The sequence below is a fragment of the Cloeon dipterum genome, chromosome 3 (genome assembly GCF_949628265.1).
Source record: "Cloeon dipterum chromosome 3, ieCloDipt1.1, whole genome shotgun sequence".
In the NCBI taxonomy this organism is placed as follows: Eukaryota; Metazoa; Arthropoda; class Insecta; order Ephemeroptera; family Baetidae; genus Cloeon; species Cloeon dipterum.
In genome coordinates this window covers 34,182,250-34,201,175 of record NC_088788.1, presented here as the reverse complement: position 1 = coordinate 34,201,175, position 18,926 = coordinate 34,182,250, and the positions used below count along the sequence as shown (strand labels likewise).

At 42.1% G+C, this 18,926-nt stretch overlaps 1 protein-coding gene across 5 annotated transcripts in view; it reads right to left on the bottom strand.

The window, feature by feature from the left end:
* Window positions 1-18,659, bottom strand: part of pnt (pointed) — a 44,079-nt gene extending 25,420 nt beyond the window's left edge. Inside the window, exons 1-3 of one of the 5 annotated variants that reach the window (XM_065482206.1) lie at window positions 18,494-18,659; window positions 14,031-14,147; window positions 7,253-7,403 (exon numbers count right to left, since the gene is read on the bottom strand). In XM_065482206.1, the coding sequence (XP_065338278.1) occupies window positions 7,253-7,403; window positions 14,031-14,141 (262 nt within the window). In that variant the 5' untranslated portion in view covers window positions 14,142-14,147; window positions 18,494-18,659. Of the gene's footprint in view, window positions 1-7,252; window positions 7,404-11,154; window positions 11,470-14,030; window positions 14,148-18,493 lie in introns of those variants that run through there. The other 4 variants (XM_065482207.1, XM_065482208.1, XM_065482210.1 and 1 more) reach the window with 4 other exon arrangements.
* Between the last annotated feature and the right edge of the window lie 267 nt (window positions 18,660-18,926).

Genomic DNA, 18,926 nt, shown 5'->3' with positions numbered 1-18,926 from the left:
GTTTTGTGTTTGACCTGGTAATGAGCACCTAAAATAAATATAATGTCTCCTTTAGCGTGAGAATCTGTATATGTAGGCACGTACAACAAGAGTGTCACAGTTTTACAACTGGATAATTAACTCGGCCATCCTGAGCAATCAAATTGGAACGGGATACCAGGTACGATCAAACCGCAATTGCCGAATCAAAACACTTAAGAAATAATACACTGCTTACTACTGGCCCACATAAATCAGATACAGGGAACCTCTTTTTTGGGCGAAAAATTGGAATTGTTCATCGTAGGGACAAATTAATAAGCATTTAAAAAGCAAGTGAAAGCTTGTTTAGTAACTTGTGTGCATAAACACAATGGTTTTCGTTTATTAAAATTAAAAATTTTGCTCCGCTTGTATTTCTTTAAACGAATGGATTAGTGACAAACAAAATTCATATTTCAGCATTGCTCCCTTCCTGTTCTAGAAATAGTTTTATCAAATCCTTATTGTTAGATTATTTTTCGATAAATCATTTTGAGGCTTCCGTTAACATCAAAATATGAGATAAAATAACACAATATATTAATTTATAGATTTTTCACTGCACGATGCAAAAAGGAATGAGAATTTTTTAAGCAAACAATACTATCAGCTCTCATTAATGAATGCTCAAGCTGAAGAACAAAGCACAACCTCGTCACTTTGCACGCTGACGTAGAGCGTTCGGACCGGAGGACAGGCAGGTGGTGGCTCTGAAGAACCGACCCTTTACAGACCCTTCGTGCGCGGCACCATCGGCTCTGAGTTTCCGGTCCGGGGAGGCAGAAGGGAGCGAGCGGGGCATTCCATCAGAGGAGGGTTATTGTTCGTTGCAGGTGCTACAGCCATAAAGGGGCCATTTAAAACAGAGAGACAAGCAGCGGATCTGCGCTCCAGCGACTTGGGCTGACGTCACGCGCGCCCCCGCCCAGAGCCACTTCCGGCCAGAGAGATTGACTTCGGAAGGTCCGCCGGTGCCGCCGCCGCCGCACGCAGCCGAGGGCCGGTCGGTGCTCGCCGCGCTGTTAGGCCCGCCTCTGCCTCTCTCTCTCTCTCTCGCTCTCTCGATCGTTCGCTCGCTGCCATTGTCCGCGGCCGAAAAGTGAGAGGTCTCCTGCTCGAAAACGGCCGATTTTCGCTGCGTCTGCCCACCATTATGTTCGCGGCAGAGTAGACAATTTGTCCTTCTCCTTCGCAGCTGTTTGTTTTCTTTCTTAGCTTGCACGCGGTCTCGGCGTTTATAAACTGCCACCACGGCTAAACAAAGGTGACATTTTCTCGGCCGTTATTGCAACAGTCCAGCGCGAGGGTTCACAGAAGCGGTTTTGTAAAATGATGCATTCGTGTGAGCCAGAGGAATAAATATTTACAGCGCCAGGGAAGTGTGGTCAAAATTAAAATCGAGGCAAAAAAAAACGCCAGGGAGCTGATGGATATACAAGCTGTATTAAAAAACCAAGGATAAAGTTTTAATTTTATTTTTGAATTCCAATTATTTTTAAATACAAGCGTTGGCCGCCGGAAAAATAAATTTTAAGTGTTGTAGGAAGTAAATGAAATTATATTTGAAAATAATCAAAATTGAATTCGTGACCAACAAGCGAATAAAACAGCACTCCTCTGCAGCCACCTGGCGGCCACTCGGCGATATCGTTCCGCACGCAAATTTTGACATCGGCGGTTTGCAATCAGCACAGCACAAAGTTCAAAGGAGAGTCTAGTCAATAGTGATTGAGTTAAGCGAGCAGGAGCGTATTCAAATACGCAGCACGGTAGAGGTTGCTGGGAAGAGCGATTTTATTTAACGCACATAGCAAGTTCCACGTACGTATGTGCAGTGCGTGCGGGGGGAATGAATTTATTTATATATTCCGACGAGAGGGCTTTGTGCGTTCTCTGGCTGGGGAGCAACCTGTTAGAAGGCCTGCTTTTATTGGCTCGTGATTGAGTTAAATTGCCATCTGAGGGGCTTGTTTGCTCCGAGAAATAATTAACTCGGCGGAGGCGAGTGCGAGCGGGGGCTGCTTTTTCTTTTAGCTGCTTTTGATTTTAACCACACTGCCAGCAGCAGCAGCAACGGCGGTGGCGGCAGCGGACAATGAAAGTAATTAAGTTACAATGCTGGCGACAAACATCCAACTAAGTGTAGGCGCGCTCGCTTTGCCCGGCTGGATCGGATTTCGCTCGTGAAAAGAGCACAGGATCAAATTAACGACGTTCAACATACTATACATGAGTGGCCTCTCTTCTCTCTGGCTGCGCTGATGAGAGAGATAGGCAGCACAAAGCGGGCGATGCGGTAGGTTAGGCAACTCGCGGCTACTCCAGAGACAAGCAAATTGCCTATACACGTTCGTCTGTTGGATGATCGCGTGAAACCATTGTCAAGTTTAGCCCCCAAGGAAGGTGAAAGGCCAAATATTGAAAATGCCAAATAATATTTTATCATTCGACGCTCAAGGCAACCTACTTAGCGGAGTATGCGAAAATATCTTGTGATGTTAAGGAGGAATAGTCCAATCGCACAAAATAAATATATTATTGTGAAAAAATATATTTCTGTTTATTCTGTTGTTGGAACCAGTTGTGTTTTTCCATGAGATCGGTAGAGTGAATGTATTTTTACTGTTTATGTATTTGTATAATCGCGTATTATTATTTTATCAGTTGAAATTAAAAGCAGTTTCCTCGGTCTATAGCAAGCTGTTTACTTAGCCACATTTTTAGAGAACTGTTCTGCTCAACTAGTTTCAGTCCTAATTCATAAGCTGTGCGACAACTCGTGGGAAAATCCGTCGTAAAACACACGCCAGGCAAAACCGGCCTCTAGCCGCTGAGCGAGGAAAAATTAAAAAAAAAAATAAAATGACAGAATGACACTAAACTGGAAGAACTAAGCAAACAAAAATAAGAAGTAGATTTAAAAAGCAGGGTGATCTAGCAAAAATTAAGTCAAACAACTGTTTTATATTTGGTTGCTCTCACCCCCGACGGGAAAGGGAGGTAAGTAAAACACAGAGCTCAGTTATATTTTCTTTTAAAATGCAAAAATAAATATTCATCTCATTGATTTTATTTGAAACATTTGAAAATGATAAAATATTTATTAGCTTTTGGACTTAGTGTTAGCGGATAAAACTATTATTTATTTTAGCGCAACTAGAAAATATTTTTTCGTGATTTCAACGCCATAAATTATTATAAATTGTCTACAGAAATAAAAATACAAGTTTTTGAATTTAATAAAGGCATTTTTAGACATGGTAAATTCTGTTTATCGTTGGTATTCCAACAGCAAAGCAAGTGGTTTATGAATCTAGTGGTTTGGTTAAAAAAACCTTGTATTTTGTTTGATATTTTGTGCGGTTTTGGGCTTATCAATAAACCGAAAAACATGCTTCAAGCCGTGAGTCCTTTTAAGTTAAATGGAAATTTGTTCAGCGAAAAAGCGCAACTGCATTGCGAAAAGTGACAAAGCGGCAGGGCGAGTGATTGGGCCGAGCCGAATTACAATTGCTCTTATTAAAACAAACAATGGTCCGACGGATAGCTATTTAAAAAGCGAAAAATTTGCCTGACAATGGCACCACGGTGCTTAGCTTTGTTACGCTTGAATTATTTATCAGGCTATGTGAGAAAGTCGTTTCGGCGCGGCAACAGAATTTCACGCCGAGGGTTGTACACGCAGCGGCCAATTTGAATTTCAGGACGACAACAGGTGCAGGTGGAAAACGGAAGGAAGAGAAAGGCAAGGCAAGAAACTGCGTCAGGGGGGCGGCAGGTGGTCGAAAACGACCGTTGCTTACCTTGAGCATGACCCGCAGGCGGCTGCCACTGCCTGCACCCTGGACGGCCTCGCACTGTCGCTGGCGGCAAACAGGACGCAGCGGCCGCCCCCGCCCCTGGAAGTGGCCTGCGGTCACTTCTCTTTCTCTCTTTCTTTCTCCAGAGAGCAAAAGATAAGCGCGTCATATCGCACGACCAAAGAAAGAGCGGCGCCGCGCCGCAATCAGCGCCGCACTGTGTTTGTGCCGCTTGTTTGTCGGCGCGCACTAAGTGCCGCCACTGCCGTTTAATTAACTCAATTTCGTGCACGGGCCCAAAGCGGAAATTGATTTACGACGCTCCTTGTGCGTCTTTTAACTCAATCTCCTGTGTCTCGCAGTCGTGTGCGGCCGCCGACGAGACCGAGTTTCAAAAGTTTTGCGAAATTCCACGATTTCCACGACGCCTTGCCGATATATTGCCTCTCCGGGCCAGCAGGTGCTTTTAACTTTTAATTGGGCCAACGCACGCCATCAAATGTCTCCTCCCTATTTTGACATCGAGTCAACCTATTTGAAACTAACGAATATTACGAATCATTGATCTATTGATATTATTCTACGAATAAAAATTAAAAATTTGCGACTGATTTCCTAGTACGTCGAAATGTGTGAACTTATAATTTATCTCCACCGTTAGCTAATCCTTTGATAAATTTCCTCTCTTCCGTTTTCCCTTTCTTCTTCCTATCGTAAATTTCCTTTGAATTGTCTTCATGAAATTATAACAATGGCCATTTTTGGATGAAAATTACATTTCGAAATATTTAAATTTCAGCAGCCCTAATTTCACAATATTCCATGAGTAAAATAAATTACAACACCATTTATTACGATTAAGACTTACAAAACTAGATCCATGTAATTTTTAGTTTTAATTTGTGTTGACATGATTATGAAAATATTTTTGTGCCACTCATGCGAAACACAAATTCCGTCTGCAGCAGCACGCAATCTAATTATATCGCGTGAATTTCATCACTTGGGTGGTTATTTTGACTAATTTGAATACCAAAATAGCGCCACCGGAGTAAATATTTTTTCCAGCGGGCGGCGCAAGGGGTGAACGCGAGTCGGGCGACCGTGGGAGCCGTCGTCCGTCATAATTCACTCGCTGGATCGCAATTAACTCGCTCACCTGCAACCAGCTACGCTCGCTCGTTGGCATTTCGCTTTGAAGCGGTGGCGGCGACAATAGCAGGTGCGGATATTAAAAGCGCTCGGCCGGGAAACAATCGCGTCAGGCGCGCATTAAAAATGCGCCACCCGCGAGTACTGCTCGTCGTCTCATTTATTCGCATCGCTTGTCGGGAAAAAATGTGCGCACAAAGTCATACATGCTCGTCGCGCGTTTTTGCGCAATTTTCGTTTCGCCGAGAGTAATTGCTTTTGTGCGCGCCGCACCGACTGATGGCAGAGGAGCGGCTGTGCTCGCTCGCTCAAAGTTGCGATTTAGATAAGCACTCATTACGCTCGAGGCTCATGTGTCGGCGGTGTCGAAAGCAAAAGGAGTTTTGAACATGTCATTGCAATTAGCACAACTCTTGTGATTTAGGCACATAGCTATCAGGTGGTTGACACCGAAAATGTTGATGTGATTTGAGCAGAGTTTTTAACGGCCAATTAATAAAATTGTTCCTCAGGATGGATTTTATTTGGCAAGGAACATGCCGCTGATGAGGCCCGAGGGGCCGAAACAGTTTCAATTTAGCCTCCGAACCTGATTTTACGTTAAGCCTCTTGTAGTTTGATTAAAAAAGCAAAAACCATTAATTAAAATATGTAGAGCTTTCTTTACAGGCCAAAAATTAAGAATATTTTGCATTGTTGACAATAGCAAGTATTTCATTGAGTGAAATTCATTGTGAAATTTAGCTACAACATTGAAATCAGGACCGAAGAAAAGTAGAATTTCCAATTTTTTCCCAATTTCTAGAAAAAGTAAAATATTTTTTTCGCTTGATTGCAATCCCTCTCGTCACGATCTATCATGGTGTGCATATTTCGAGGAAAATTCCCTAAGTTGTTAAATAAATCGTGACTTTACAATAAGATTTTCTCAACAATTTAAACAAAAACCTGGGAAATTTTTAGTGATTTCCTTATTTTTAGATAACAGTATATTTCAAGCAATGGTGAAAAGGTATTTTCAAAAATTTTAAACTAAGCAACATTAATAGTGACTAAATATTTTGAGAAACAATAGGAAATATTTAAAAAAACAAATATAATGTTGAGAATAATTGAAACAAGCTTTTGAGATCTCCCAAGAAGATCTATCATAATATGAACTTTAGGCAGACTTTCAATGAGCAGAGAGCCGCGAGAATGATTCAAGCTTTTCTCTCGTACGGCTCTACATCTATAATTTCATGAATTCGATTTGAAGCAGTAGCAGGAGCGCCTTGAGTAAAATAAAATGTAATGGAAAACCTGGTAGACAGGTACGGATTAATCGACCGTTATGCGCTCGACGCGTTCTAATTTTAAAAGGCCCTTTTGCAAATAGCTCTAGAGGCATCGTAAAAAAAGCAGCAGCAAGTAAAACCCAACGGTCTTGATGCAGATTACGCCTTTCGTAAAAGTATTATACACACTCCACTTTCGGGGCACGTCTTCCATTCTCCTTCAAGCCCTCCTAATTTCAATAATAATGAATCAAATATTGAAAAAAAAATAATAATAATAATGCTGTGTGAGTGTGTGTGCGGCAGTTAATTTAACTCATCGCGTATAAAGAGCAGGAAACCCGACCGGTCCGACTAATTGCATCGTGAGAAAACGCGGCCTCGCGCCCTCCGAGCAAACCGCCAACACCACCTGGCGAGCGACTCGGAAAGCAGCAGTCGCAGGAGTGAGTCAGCAGCGCTCCTCACGGTCGAGGAGCGAACTCGTGTTCGGTGAATGGGCTCCATTCATTGTTACACTTGATTGCGGCCAATCGAGATTAAATTTACAACGAAACGAACGGACGAAAGACGCGGCGGCAGCAACCGCCGGCGCGTTTCTCGCTGAAGATGATACAAAGTAGTGGAGTGGTTTGTTACTTGCTCCGCTCGCTGGGCTAAAGGAGACGGGTTTGCGACTTTGCGAGCGCGAGAGGGCAACATCGGTTGACAAAAAATGAGAGGAGCCGTTGGAATCGAAGAGTCGCAATCTCTTCGCTCGGATTGCGCGTAGTTAGCAGAAAATTGCAGCTGCACGTTATTTGTAAAATAAAAATAGCAATGACAGCAAAGAAAGAATTTAAATTAAATAATTAATTTTATTGCAAAATTATTGCCTAAAATTTTTTATCCTAAATCTCCATCAAAGAGTTAAATAAGTTGCGAACTTTGACACAGCAACAGATTATACTAGCCAAATTTTCACCAGCAATTTTTTGTAAGATAAAACTTGGGAGTACTTACCGAGGGAGCTCTCTTGGTCGCTGAGGTCACTGAGCGAGGGCACCTTCTGCATGGACTTTTCCGCGGGCACGCAGGCCTCATCTTCGGGTTCCATTTTTATGCTGTGGGTCGGGGAGTCCGACCCCCTGTGATTAGGCGGCAACTGGAAACGCTGCGGACAGAAAATTTCCCTGATGTGAAACGTGCTGCGAATTTCAACGCTCGTCGAATTTTATTATTGTTATCAACAATAAATTACGTAGTCAAGCGGGCTTGCTGATTAAAATTTGGCATTCAAGCCCTCGCGTGGCCCTGGCTTATTGTTTCGGACCGCGGGCAGCAGCGTCCAAGTTGATGCCGACGGATTACCAATCGGCCAAAGGCCTATTTATTTATTCACGCTGTGCTGGCTGGCTGGCGAATTCGCAGCGCTTAGCTGATGGCTGACGACGCGACCGCGCCTTGCCCAACCACCCGACGGATGAACCACCATAAATATGTATGACAAAGTTTGAGGAGAGGACCGAATCTATTATTTGCCACACGTCCCAGCTTTGTGGCAAAATGAATGAATGAGTTTCATTGAAAATCCGTGGAAAATTGTGTACAAATGTAGTCTTGTTGTTGTTTGGGAAAGTAGACAGACAAAAATGAAGAGACTTTCGGTTACAAGCAAAAAATGTCATTTTCACAGGTTTAGATTAAAAATCGAAGATTACAGGAAAAGAATAGTTTTTTTTTTGGTTGATGGGCGATCTCCTGATAGCGCACAACTTACGCAAACTCCGCGTCCCAATAACAACTAATGGGCTCAAGGGGCTAATTGGAGGAAATGCCCAGTCCAGAAAAGGACCGGCAGCTCGTGTTTCGTCGTCTTTTATTGAAACGAAAGACATTCGTCCCGTTAAATTCATTCTCGCATGTTGGAAAGGTGCAAACCAGCAAGTAGCGAGTCAGAAAACATCCATAATCCTCCCAAATCCGAACGGACTTGTCATTGCAAAGTATGAGAGAATCAAATGTAATGTTTAATTATGAACTGTGTTATATTCCTAAAAAAAAATTGAATCAGGCGTCAACAGGTGCATGAGAGGCTCAATTTTTAAGCATCCCAACTCTGCTTATCAGAACGTTGGTTTGCAATAACTTGGAAATAAAAAGTGACGTTGAGCTCCAGGGAGTAAAACGTACAAAACACTGGATTCGAGGAGGAAAATCATTGAGGACGTCGAAAACGTATTTCCCTTTATTATTCAGCGTCCACATTCCTCATACGTTCGTGCGGTTGAGAATCTAAATATATACAATTCAATCAAACACAACGACAACGTGTCCTGCGTGACGTCCAGCCAAGGAAAAAACTCGTTGTCAAAACTGTCCCTCCCACTCTTCCCCCCGAGTTCGCTCATATTTTTGGTGTGCTATCTGTCTCACCGGTGTGCTCCTTCCTTCCGTTTATTATTTTCCTCTTCTCATGCGTTTATTTGACAAGATCCACCCCAATTAACGTTTTACGGTTCGCAGGCGGAAATAATTGAGTTGTACCCTTAGCAACGATTTCTGGTGAGCGCTATTCAATCCGGAAAAAGGTGGCGATGCGCGAATTTGCTGCGTTTTGTTTCTCGCCGGTGGCGGCTTGTCCATTCAGCGTTTTCACCACGACACAATCCCCATTCTTTTCTGCTCACCGTGAAATAATACACTCGAGCACACTGGATTCGGTTTCGTGCGAAAAAATATGAACTCGCTTCGTGTGAGGAAAGGGAAAACGAACACGAAGGTAAACGGTGGTAAACGGACTGGCGAGAACAAGAAAAGCAAACGGCGTGCAAGAAATGAAAAAAGAGCCGTCTCGGATATGGAAACGAAATTTTTCAACGGACGGTCTAGTCTGCTTGGTGTTTCTTCCCAGACAGTTTTAGCTGTCCAAAATACATGATATTTCAAAGCAACATCATCTCATTTTTATATTTAAATTGAATAAATATTTTTTTAAAAAGAGCTTCAACGTGAAAAAGGGTTTTTGTGTTGTTTTTATTTTTACCTTTTCCGAATAATTTGAACAGCATTATAAAAAGCAGAATTTTGCTTGTGATTTATTCAGTAAAATCACAAACTAATCGATTTATTTCATGAATAAAGCATTCTAAAAGATAACTTCAACAGTTCAAATGTTAGCACTTTAAAGCAATCGAAACAGATCACTTGTGGACACGAAAAAGCAAGCAGGTCTGTCACTCAAATGACAATCCCTATATTTGTCTAGTAAATTCAATATTTGATGGCCTCTCTCTCTCTCTCTCTCTCTTTCTCTCGTTGTGTGCGTAAACAATGAACGGACGAGATACTTCATTTCAAAGAAAAGGTCGTCGCATATTAATATTTGTTCACTCGGGTCCATTAAAATGGCGAGACATTTGACAGATATCTCACAGTTCTAAGGAGAGAGAGAGAGAGAGAGCTCTCCTAAGCTGGTTTTTCTCGCCTTCTTTCGCTTGAAACTCAATATGCGCCTCTAAAATTACTTTTCAGATGTGGCTCGCAAGAATTTGAGGAATTAGTGCCATAAGAGCGAGCGAGTCAGTCAGATACTCAATACCATGCATCCATCCCCAGATGTGGCCTCAACGATCACTGTTCAAAACAAAATGAGTGTTTAAATTTTCTAAAACAAAGCAGCTGCTCACATCTTCTCTGTTTTGCGACTCTAAATTTTATCAATAGGCTATTAAGATGAGTGAATTAATTATTATCCTATATGGTTTTGGCAACAACACGATAGCCACAATCAAGACCACGTAAGGCGAAGCGCAAAAAATGATTTAATTTCAAATATTTTCACTTGTAAACACAAGATGTGCTCCCACGCTCTCAGGACCGTGTAAATTATCGCTAGCACTGTCTGCAACTGAACGTAATTTTCATTCTGTAGGATCATCCGCTGCAAGCTTTGAAATTTATTCAATGGGAGCACTCATCTCATTAAAAATGTGTGTTAATGTCGCTTTAAGAGATAACGCAATGGCAAAGACAGTCTATGACAAATCAACGGAGCCAAATTCAATTGATTAATGACGTTTAACAGGTACGTAAGTTATAACTAGACGCACTTTTTAAATAAAAAAAAAAACGTAATGACAATTTCAATAGCACTCTCTACGTGACCTTTGAAAGAATTGTCTCTATTATACACGTGGAGAAATATTATTAGAATTTGAAAGTCAATTTCTTGATAGAAACAGAAAGTGAATTACCTATTATAACAATTTTCATAAATTTAAATCAATTTCATTACGTTAGTACAGCAGAATAAAGCTAATTTAAATTTGAAAAAAAATTATGATTTTGTTTCTTGAATATTTGAGATCAGCATGGCGAAAGAACTATTTATAGAAAATGACTGTCGGAATATTTTAGCGATAGAGCTAAAACAAATTCAGACCCGTATTAGGTTATCAGATAACTTTCTTTGGATAAGTCTGTGTTGAATGGCGTGTGTCACTCTTAAGTTCTGTGAAACTTGATAAAAATCAGTACAGATCTCACACTACATATTAGCGAGTACAGACAAGTGACTCAGAAAGCACCAACAATAACAAAAGCAAAGTGATTCTCAACTCGGCCTGCCTACCAATAACAATAAAAATTCTCCACCTCAGTCAGTAGCAACGAGCCTGCGGGCGGCAAATTATAAACAATACATTGTCCTGCTGGCGAATTATTTTATTGCTCTAAATTACCAGAGAGACAGAGCCAGCATCTCTGCCTGCCGGGCAGCGTGCATGTTTGTGTGTGAAAACAGCCCCGGCCGCAATTAGAAGAGGAAGAGTGCAGTAAATTTCGCTTTCATGAGAGCAGCAACTAACCGATTTTCACGCGAAAAGGCCGCCGAGAGCGAAAAGGCAAAGGAGCAGAGTAATTACCAAGCGGCGTTTCCTTTTCTTGTCATTCATGATGCTGCTGGTGCTTGTGACAAACACTGCGAACTGGTGCCACTGCTGGACTCGTCCGTCCGAAAGGGGCAGCAGCGCGAATTCAGAAACACTCACTGAGGGCGAATACTAATCACTCGGGGCTTCGCAGGCTGCTATCGCGGGGACATCTCGGCAAGAGCGGAGGAAAGGTTGGCCGGTCGGTCGGTTGCAGGCGGAGGCAGCAACAGGTCTAGCTGGATGGCTTGCTAGGGGAGATGAAGCCGCTCCGCGCCGCTCGCTCGCTCGTTCGCTTGCTGCCAGTGAGTGCCGAGAGCGTGTGTGTGAGTGTGCGTTAGTATGCGGGGCACAGCGGCAGACACTGGCAAGCGACTTATGAATGGAAATAGCACCGCCTTGTTGCCAAGCCTACTCCCACACCACTCCAGATGACAGACAAAGACCCCCTCCTGCTCCAACTGACTCGCTCGCTCACTCGCTCTCTTCAAAAAAATAATAATCCCAATTACTCTGATCCCCCAGCTCCACTTGCATTAATTTTTATCTCTATGGGGTTGCATACATATGCGAGTCGCGAGACCGGAGCCGCGGCAACTCGTTACTTGCTGATTGGAAATTTCCAAGTCAGATGGAGTGTGTAATGAATATACATAAGGGGATGCTTTTCTATTTTCGGGGTTGCTTTGTTCTTCCTACCACCGCTGTTGATATCTAAATAAATTTCAGGCGGTACTTCAAAGCGTTCGAGTTTCCACCCCTAAGCGGGGATATTACATCAAAAATAGCCCAGCAATAGTTTTTTCTTACACAATGTCTTTCTTTTTGGCACTATTACAGAAAAATTCGTTAAAAAACACTTGCTTTTAGAATGCTCCGATTTAGAAAAGGGTTGCTTTGAGCCAAGACGAAAGAGAAACCCGAAACAATATAAATATAGACGGCCTCTGACCTTTCCACTCAGCGAACTGCACGACAATTGACATTACAGATACACAGAGCGGTCCGGTTTTATTTTACAATCGGCTACCATTATGTTCAATTCACCCATTCATTCATTCATCTCCAAAATTGAGTCTGCTCCCATTGATGGCGCAGCGCGAGAGAGTTGTACTCGTCTGCCGCCCATTTCTCTCTCTTTCACTCGCGGCCATCCAAGGCAGAGAGCAGTGTAATCGCTATTTTGGTAGCTCAGTCGTTCTCAATTAGAGATGCTTTGAGGAAAAAAGCAGCATAAAAAATTACTAGCGTCTCGAGCGCGACTCCGCTGCTTCTCCGAAGAAGAAGCAGCAGCAGTAGCAGCAGCCGAGAGCTTGCTACGTCTCGCGCACGCGGGTAAAAAGCTGTTTGGTACAAATTAAAAGCTGTTAGGAATGTTGAGACAAACTAATGACTTTTGTGTGGATAGCTAAAAATGAATGGATGCTCGTCGAAGCACCGAATGTGCTCCTCGCGCTGAAAATCTAGGGGCTGAGATTTAAGCGTCTGCAGCCTTTTGAACTTCCACACTCGACTTTTTTGTCGTCGCTCGAACAGAAGCAGACAAGTGCCGAGAGATTTTTAAAACATTAATTCTGTCGAGAGAGAAATGTTACGAAAACAATTTTTTGCATCAAAGCATGAATCACTACCAAAGCCAAACCCTTAAATTTTATTTTTTTAGAAGTGCAACACTGAATTAGCAGAATTCAGGATGTGACTCTCTTGATTAAAAAAATTTCCTTGAGCAACGAATAGTTAAAGTAAAGCTTTAGGAAACGTTTGTGATTTTTTGCCTCTAATTGAAATATTATTTAAAAATTTGAAAAAAAGATTTCCCACGTTTTTCCTTTAAATTTTTGAGAAATTCGGCTCAAACGAATGCATGCTAATCACGTGCATTTATTTCAAAATTTAGCGTAATTTAACTCGTAATTCGCAGACCATTGAATAGATCGCGATGAGAGGATTCGAAATAAAGCGAAAATAATTTAATTTTTCGATAAATTTGGCAAACTCTGAAATTTAAATTGTTTCTTGGTCCTGGTTTCTCTATTGCAAATTATAGAGATACCATTTTGCTATATTTCACAAACAATAGACTTCATTAATTAATTTCTGTACATAGTCAACAATGCAAAAATTTCTTAATTATACTTTTTGGAATTAAATAACCGAAAAAAAAAATTTTAGATCATCTTGTTGGCGAATTAAAATGTCAGAGATTCAGTTTCGATCGCGGAGAAAATATTTATGTCCGAAAAGTGTTCAAGTACAAAAATGAAATATTAAAAATGTAAAAGATATTACGGTTTTGAATAACGTCATACACTTTTAAACTGGTCCGGTCCGTCATAAAGAAATTGCAGTACCGAGGCCTACTTTTGATAACAGCGAAGCAAAAGCTATCAAAAAGTGGCAAAAAATAGTCCACAGTTACACAGCAGCAGCAGCAGCGGCGTAACAGGTTTCTGCAGCATCTTTGGCGCGCGCGTGGACCTTTCACCCAAGCCAACGGCGAATTTTATTAGCTCGCCGCCGGCAGGCAGATACAGAAATCTGCAGCACGTCTTCATTTTCCACTCGGTTTGAGCACATTTCCCACACGCAGAGACCTATAATACTCTCCCCGAGAGCAATATGCGCCCGCTGACAAAAAGCGGGCCTTTTTCTGCTGGCTGCCTCATGGCTGGCAACCACGCAACCGAACCCATTCCCCTTGCTGCACCCTGAGCTCAAGTTTCAGAGGAAGCGGTCGTCAGGTGTGCCCATCTCAAGTGTCAAATCGGGGTGGTTCCCACACGGCTCCATGGTCCAAATGCTGCTGGTTCGCTTTTTTCAGCGAACGCTTTCTCGCTCGACATATCAGGCAAAATCATGCAATTACTCACCAAATGCTTCTTCTTCTTCTCGTGCTTGTAAATGCTGGCGAATGAGTAGAAATCGCCATGGTCCGTCATGTATAAATAGTCATTGATGTCGGGACATAGGTTTTGCGGCATTGTCACCTGCGGTCATACAAGAGAAAATTAAAACTTCTTGCGCATGTAAGGATTCTGGTCATGACAAATATACAACGAGGGGCTAAATTTTGCACATGCACTCGCAACTGTTATTTGAAAATGTCTTAAAATTTACGTGAAAACTGTTGATGGACAAGCAACAACACTGGAGAAATTAGATGTTAAAAATTATATTTCTTTAGTTTTTGATTTATTCATGATTTTTTCGTACCAAAATGCAGAGAAAACAAAAGTTTTCAAAATTGAATCAAACAAATAAAACTGCCTTCGATTTTTAAAGAATACTACGCATTAAAATTTCCCCCCGTTCTTATGTGAGCAGTTGTAAAAGTGCAATTTTTAAAGAGTTGTCCGGATGTTATTACAAGTATACTCTTACTTAGGTTTCTACGATTTAGTTTCAGGTGATATTATTGAAAATGCGTTGTACAATTTTTATTCGTCAGAGTTTGCGTTTCATGGGGATACTTATGGAATTATAACATGGGACATTATTCAAAATCGAATTATTAAGCCAGTTTTCATTCAATTATCTATAATGCAGTTTCTGTTCCTCATTTTTGCATTTATTTGTTCATGTGATTTCATTGATATTTTGTACTATAACGATTTGAATCACGACCGGAACAAATAACAATATAAAAACGTTTTTTATTATTCAAATCAAGCTTTAGTTTCTCGAGGATTATGTTTGCAAAAACATGTTCAAACAATTTTTTTTTTTGTGTTGAATAATATCGGACGGAAACTTCGGTTTATCCATTCATTGCTGGCATAAAGGGAATGAGTCATTTGAAATGCATACAGAATAGAAACCACCCATTATCAACTATAATGTTCTCTTTTGTCAGGTTACCTTAGGGTGCTGGCAATTTGCCTTCTTATTTTATGGTCTTCCTGATGCATACAGTAAGAAGTTTTGTTCCACCACTACAATATCGCACCCCCAACTGGTACGAACGTGAGATGAATGGACCTTTATGCTCTTATACTGACTGAGCGTGAAGCATTTCAGGTGGAAGGTGGGTCAACGGTCATACATTTTTAAGGAGCATAAATACGGCACACGGCATTCCAGCACGTCATTCAAGCAAAAGTAATTTTTTTGGGGAGTCAAGAGCCGGTGACACATTTGCCATGCTTTTGCGTTCCGTTAGATAACAATAATTTGCCATTATTTGATGGCATTTATTCAGTAAATTTAAAGACCGTCTTTGACGAAGTTTCCGAGTACCCTAATCGGTTCTTGAGGGTCAAATTAGGTAAAGTGGATATTTTTTCCGACCAAAAAGTCCAGCGCGACGTGTGTAGCACAAGTAGAACTTTTTTTACCGCCAAAACAATATGAATGCGAGAGCTGCGCATGCGTAAGAGCTGGCTGGATCTGACAAAGAAGTCATTCGTACAGGCGGTCTCTCTGCAAGTACTCAAACGAGCTCTAACGCATGCGCAGTTCTTGCATTCATATTGTTTTGGCGGGGAAAAAATTCGCACGTCGCGCTGGACTTTTTAGTCGGAAAAAATATCCACTTTACCTAATTCAACTCTCAAGAATCGATTGGTGTACTCAAAAGCTTCGTCAAAGACGGTCTTTTTCGAAGAGATACGACATTCAAATAGTTCATATGGACGAACAATACGGAAGGTCACACAGCAATGATTGAACACGTTTTCCGATAAAGTATGGGAACAAATGGTCCGAAATCAGAGTGCAGGCGGGAGGCTGGGAGATATCAGCGCAAACAAACAGCAATCGGGCTGTAGCTGAGTTAAATTGATTTCATCCCCTCAGTGAAGCATTATGGTTTCGGGGGAAGGTTTTTTTCCCAGCATCTCAGTGTCCCAAAATAGCTCAGTGTTATAGTATGGGCGGTGAATAGGATGGGGGGCGAGAGCAAGGTCTGACAGGTGCGGCTGACCTGCTCTGTTTGCCAGCTGTCTTCACGCACTCATCCAACCACCAATATGGATGCTGCACGCGGGTTCATCTTCGGAAGAGCCGCTGCTTCTGGGAAAATGCCGGCCAGCCGATCGCGCGCGCGACGACGGCGATTGACCTCCACCGAATATGGCGAACGGCCGTTTTTCGAACAGCATTCAATGCGCCGCACTTGTTCCGAATGCATAATCGGCCCGCTTTGTTCGACGCCGATTTTTACGACGGCCAACGCAAACAAGCTCGCGCGCGCCAGAGAGAAAGATTACACTTTACACGCGAATAAAATGAGTGTGGTGTATTTTTAAAAACTCTTGCTCGTGCCTTTGAAGTTTTTAATTGGAAATTATTGGGAAAATAGCTGTTTCGAGTATATTTGTATTTTGGAGGGGATTTAAAAACTTTAATTTTGCTCAATTCTCCTTATTAGAGGTCTCGGCCAGCCGTTCTGCTCCGCGACAGCCGGCAAATTTTGGGTCACGTGGGAAGCCGCCAGCCACCGTGAATATGGCTAAGCTGCGCCAGCCACCGGTGAAAATGGATCAAAAATTAAAAAGTGCAGGAGAAAAAAATGTCTTTCGGCCCTTCAGGCAGTTTAGTACTATCAAACTTCACGTTTAAAAATTTGTCATCCGCACCAGCCGCCACCGGGCAAAAACTCTGGCCAGCCGCCGACTTAAATCTCGCGGCTGAGACCTCTACTCCTTATTTAAAGTCTTTATATAATGAATTAGGCTGTGAAATAGAGTCGTTGAACCATTTTCTCCTTAGCTTTCAATAAAATCAGCACGAATCATACAATTTTTTGCCATTTGAACCACACTTAAAACTGTCTTACAACGCCTACATTGGCTAAAGACCAAGGAATTGGGCATAATATGCTTCTCGCTGGGGAATTTTTCCCACAGATCGATTTTTTCACCCAACTAGTTTTATTTGGGCTAAAATGATGTCTAGAATAAACGTATGATTTGTACGGGAATGAGTCTGAAAGTGTTCGCCTATTTCGCAAAAGACAAACATCTTAAATTCACAGCCTTTTTTTAAAAATCTGTTCACCAAATTGTTTGTTTTGATTGAGTCATTTTCCTCTAATTCAATCAATTATGCAGGTAATACCGTTAAAAAAATTTCAAATGGTGACGCAAAAGATGATCGCTTACAGCTTAGATAATTATTATAAGATAAAGCGAAGAAACTTTTAATTTCAAGAAATTTGAAGGTTACGAGAAAAAAGATTGATTGGGACCATCGCAATCTGTGAAGATTTTATCAAAAGATTAGAGTTCAACGGATAAGATTAACATTTCACGCTAATAAAGTCTAAACCAGGAAAATATGGAACGAATGGCAGCGTGGAGATTTCTTGGGAAAGTGAGATTTTGCCTTGCACCCCTGCTGCTCCAACATTCAAAAAACCAGAAAAATGTTTCCCCCCTAGAAGTCGGGCTGCTGGGAATTACTGGCTGACTTTGTCACGTTAACAAACAGTGGCTGCTGCTGGATGGGCCGGGTGGTGCATTTGGAAACATTTTAATTAAAAAAATAAGCCGTGTGTGCTCGCTCGGCGCACATGAGGCGAAGGGGATGCCTGCTTGTAGTCAGCCAGGCTGCGGCAGTTGATTTATTATTAACACTGCCGCTGCTGCTATTTTCCTTCTGGAGCAGCTTTTTTGCCGCTGAAGAGATTCATATGGTTTCATATATGGTCTTAACAAGGGTTTTTATTTTAAGGTTGCCTGCAGAGTGCATTTCGGAGATCTGCTCCCCCTCTCTCTCTCTCCGACGGCGAGAGAGCAAGACCCTCGCTCTCTGCTGCTTATTTTATTATTTCGGTCCACCCCCATGTGCTCTTTTCAAGGACATTCTCACCAGAGATCATACTCTGGGAATAAAAAAGCCATTCATAAATGATGGCGGCGTTGCCAAGCGTACAAATAACTACGAGTAGTGAAGTGACGAGGGATCCAGCCCAAGGGACCCCGCTTAGAGCAAAGTCCGCGCGCTCTCTGATGTAATGAATTAATTTCAATTTGAATGCATGCGCGCCTCGATTTGCATGCAGCAGCCAGAGAATAGATCTACACACTAATGCATGCGATGCGAGCCTCGTGCTTCGCCGTTGGACCCATTTCGCAACTTTTTGAAAATAATTGACGCGGACTGCGGTCTATTTTGATTGGTACGTCCTTCTGACGAAGTGCCAAATTTATTTGCGAAGCAACAAGATATTTGGTCACGCCTCGTGCGAATTATTTTCAGTCAAAAAAATCAAAAGAGCATGCTGAACCTGAGCGAGCCATACCATCAATAATCAAGTGCATCAACAGGTGATGAATGCGAACAAAAGGCCAAATAATGATGCCTAACAAAAGAAGCAGTCTATGAAACTCACGTGTGTTGTCTTGACTGGCCAGCTTCACCCTTAGCTGGCACCTCCTCGCCTGCTTGCGGACTGAAATTGGGCTAGCAATTTGCTTAATATTTAATTGCCTCCAATTATCAGCGTTGCTTTTTTACTTCTCCCAAGCAGGTCCCTCTTCGGCCAATGCTGTGATTTTTCTTACTAAAATTTATCAGCCATCGACAAAGACGCCACCTATCACGAGCCCTCTGAAGGTTGTATTCTTCGGCGTGGGTTATTTGGCCCAAAGCAAAGGGAGATCTGCCGACGAAATTCAGAACCGGAGGAAAATCCCGCGGCAGTCGCAGTGCCTGCACATGAGTAGAGATGGCGGTCGATGGCATTTGATGGAATTAGTACCAACAGAAATACAATCTAATGGGATGAACGAGCAAAAAATTTGTTTCCAATCTATGATTTTTAC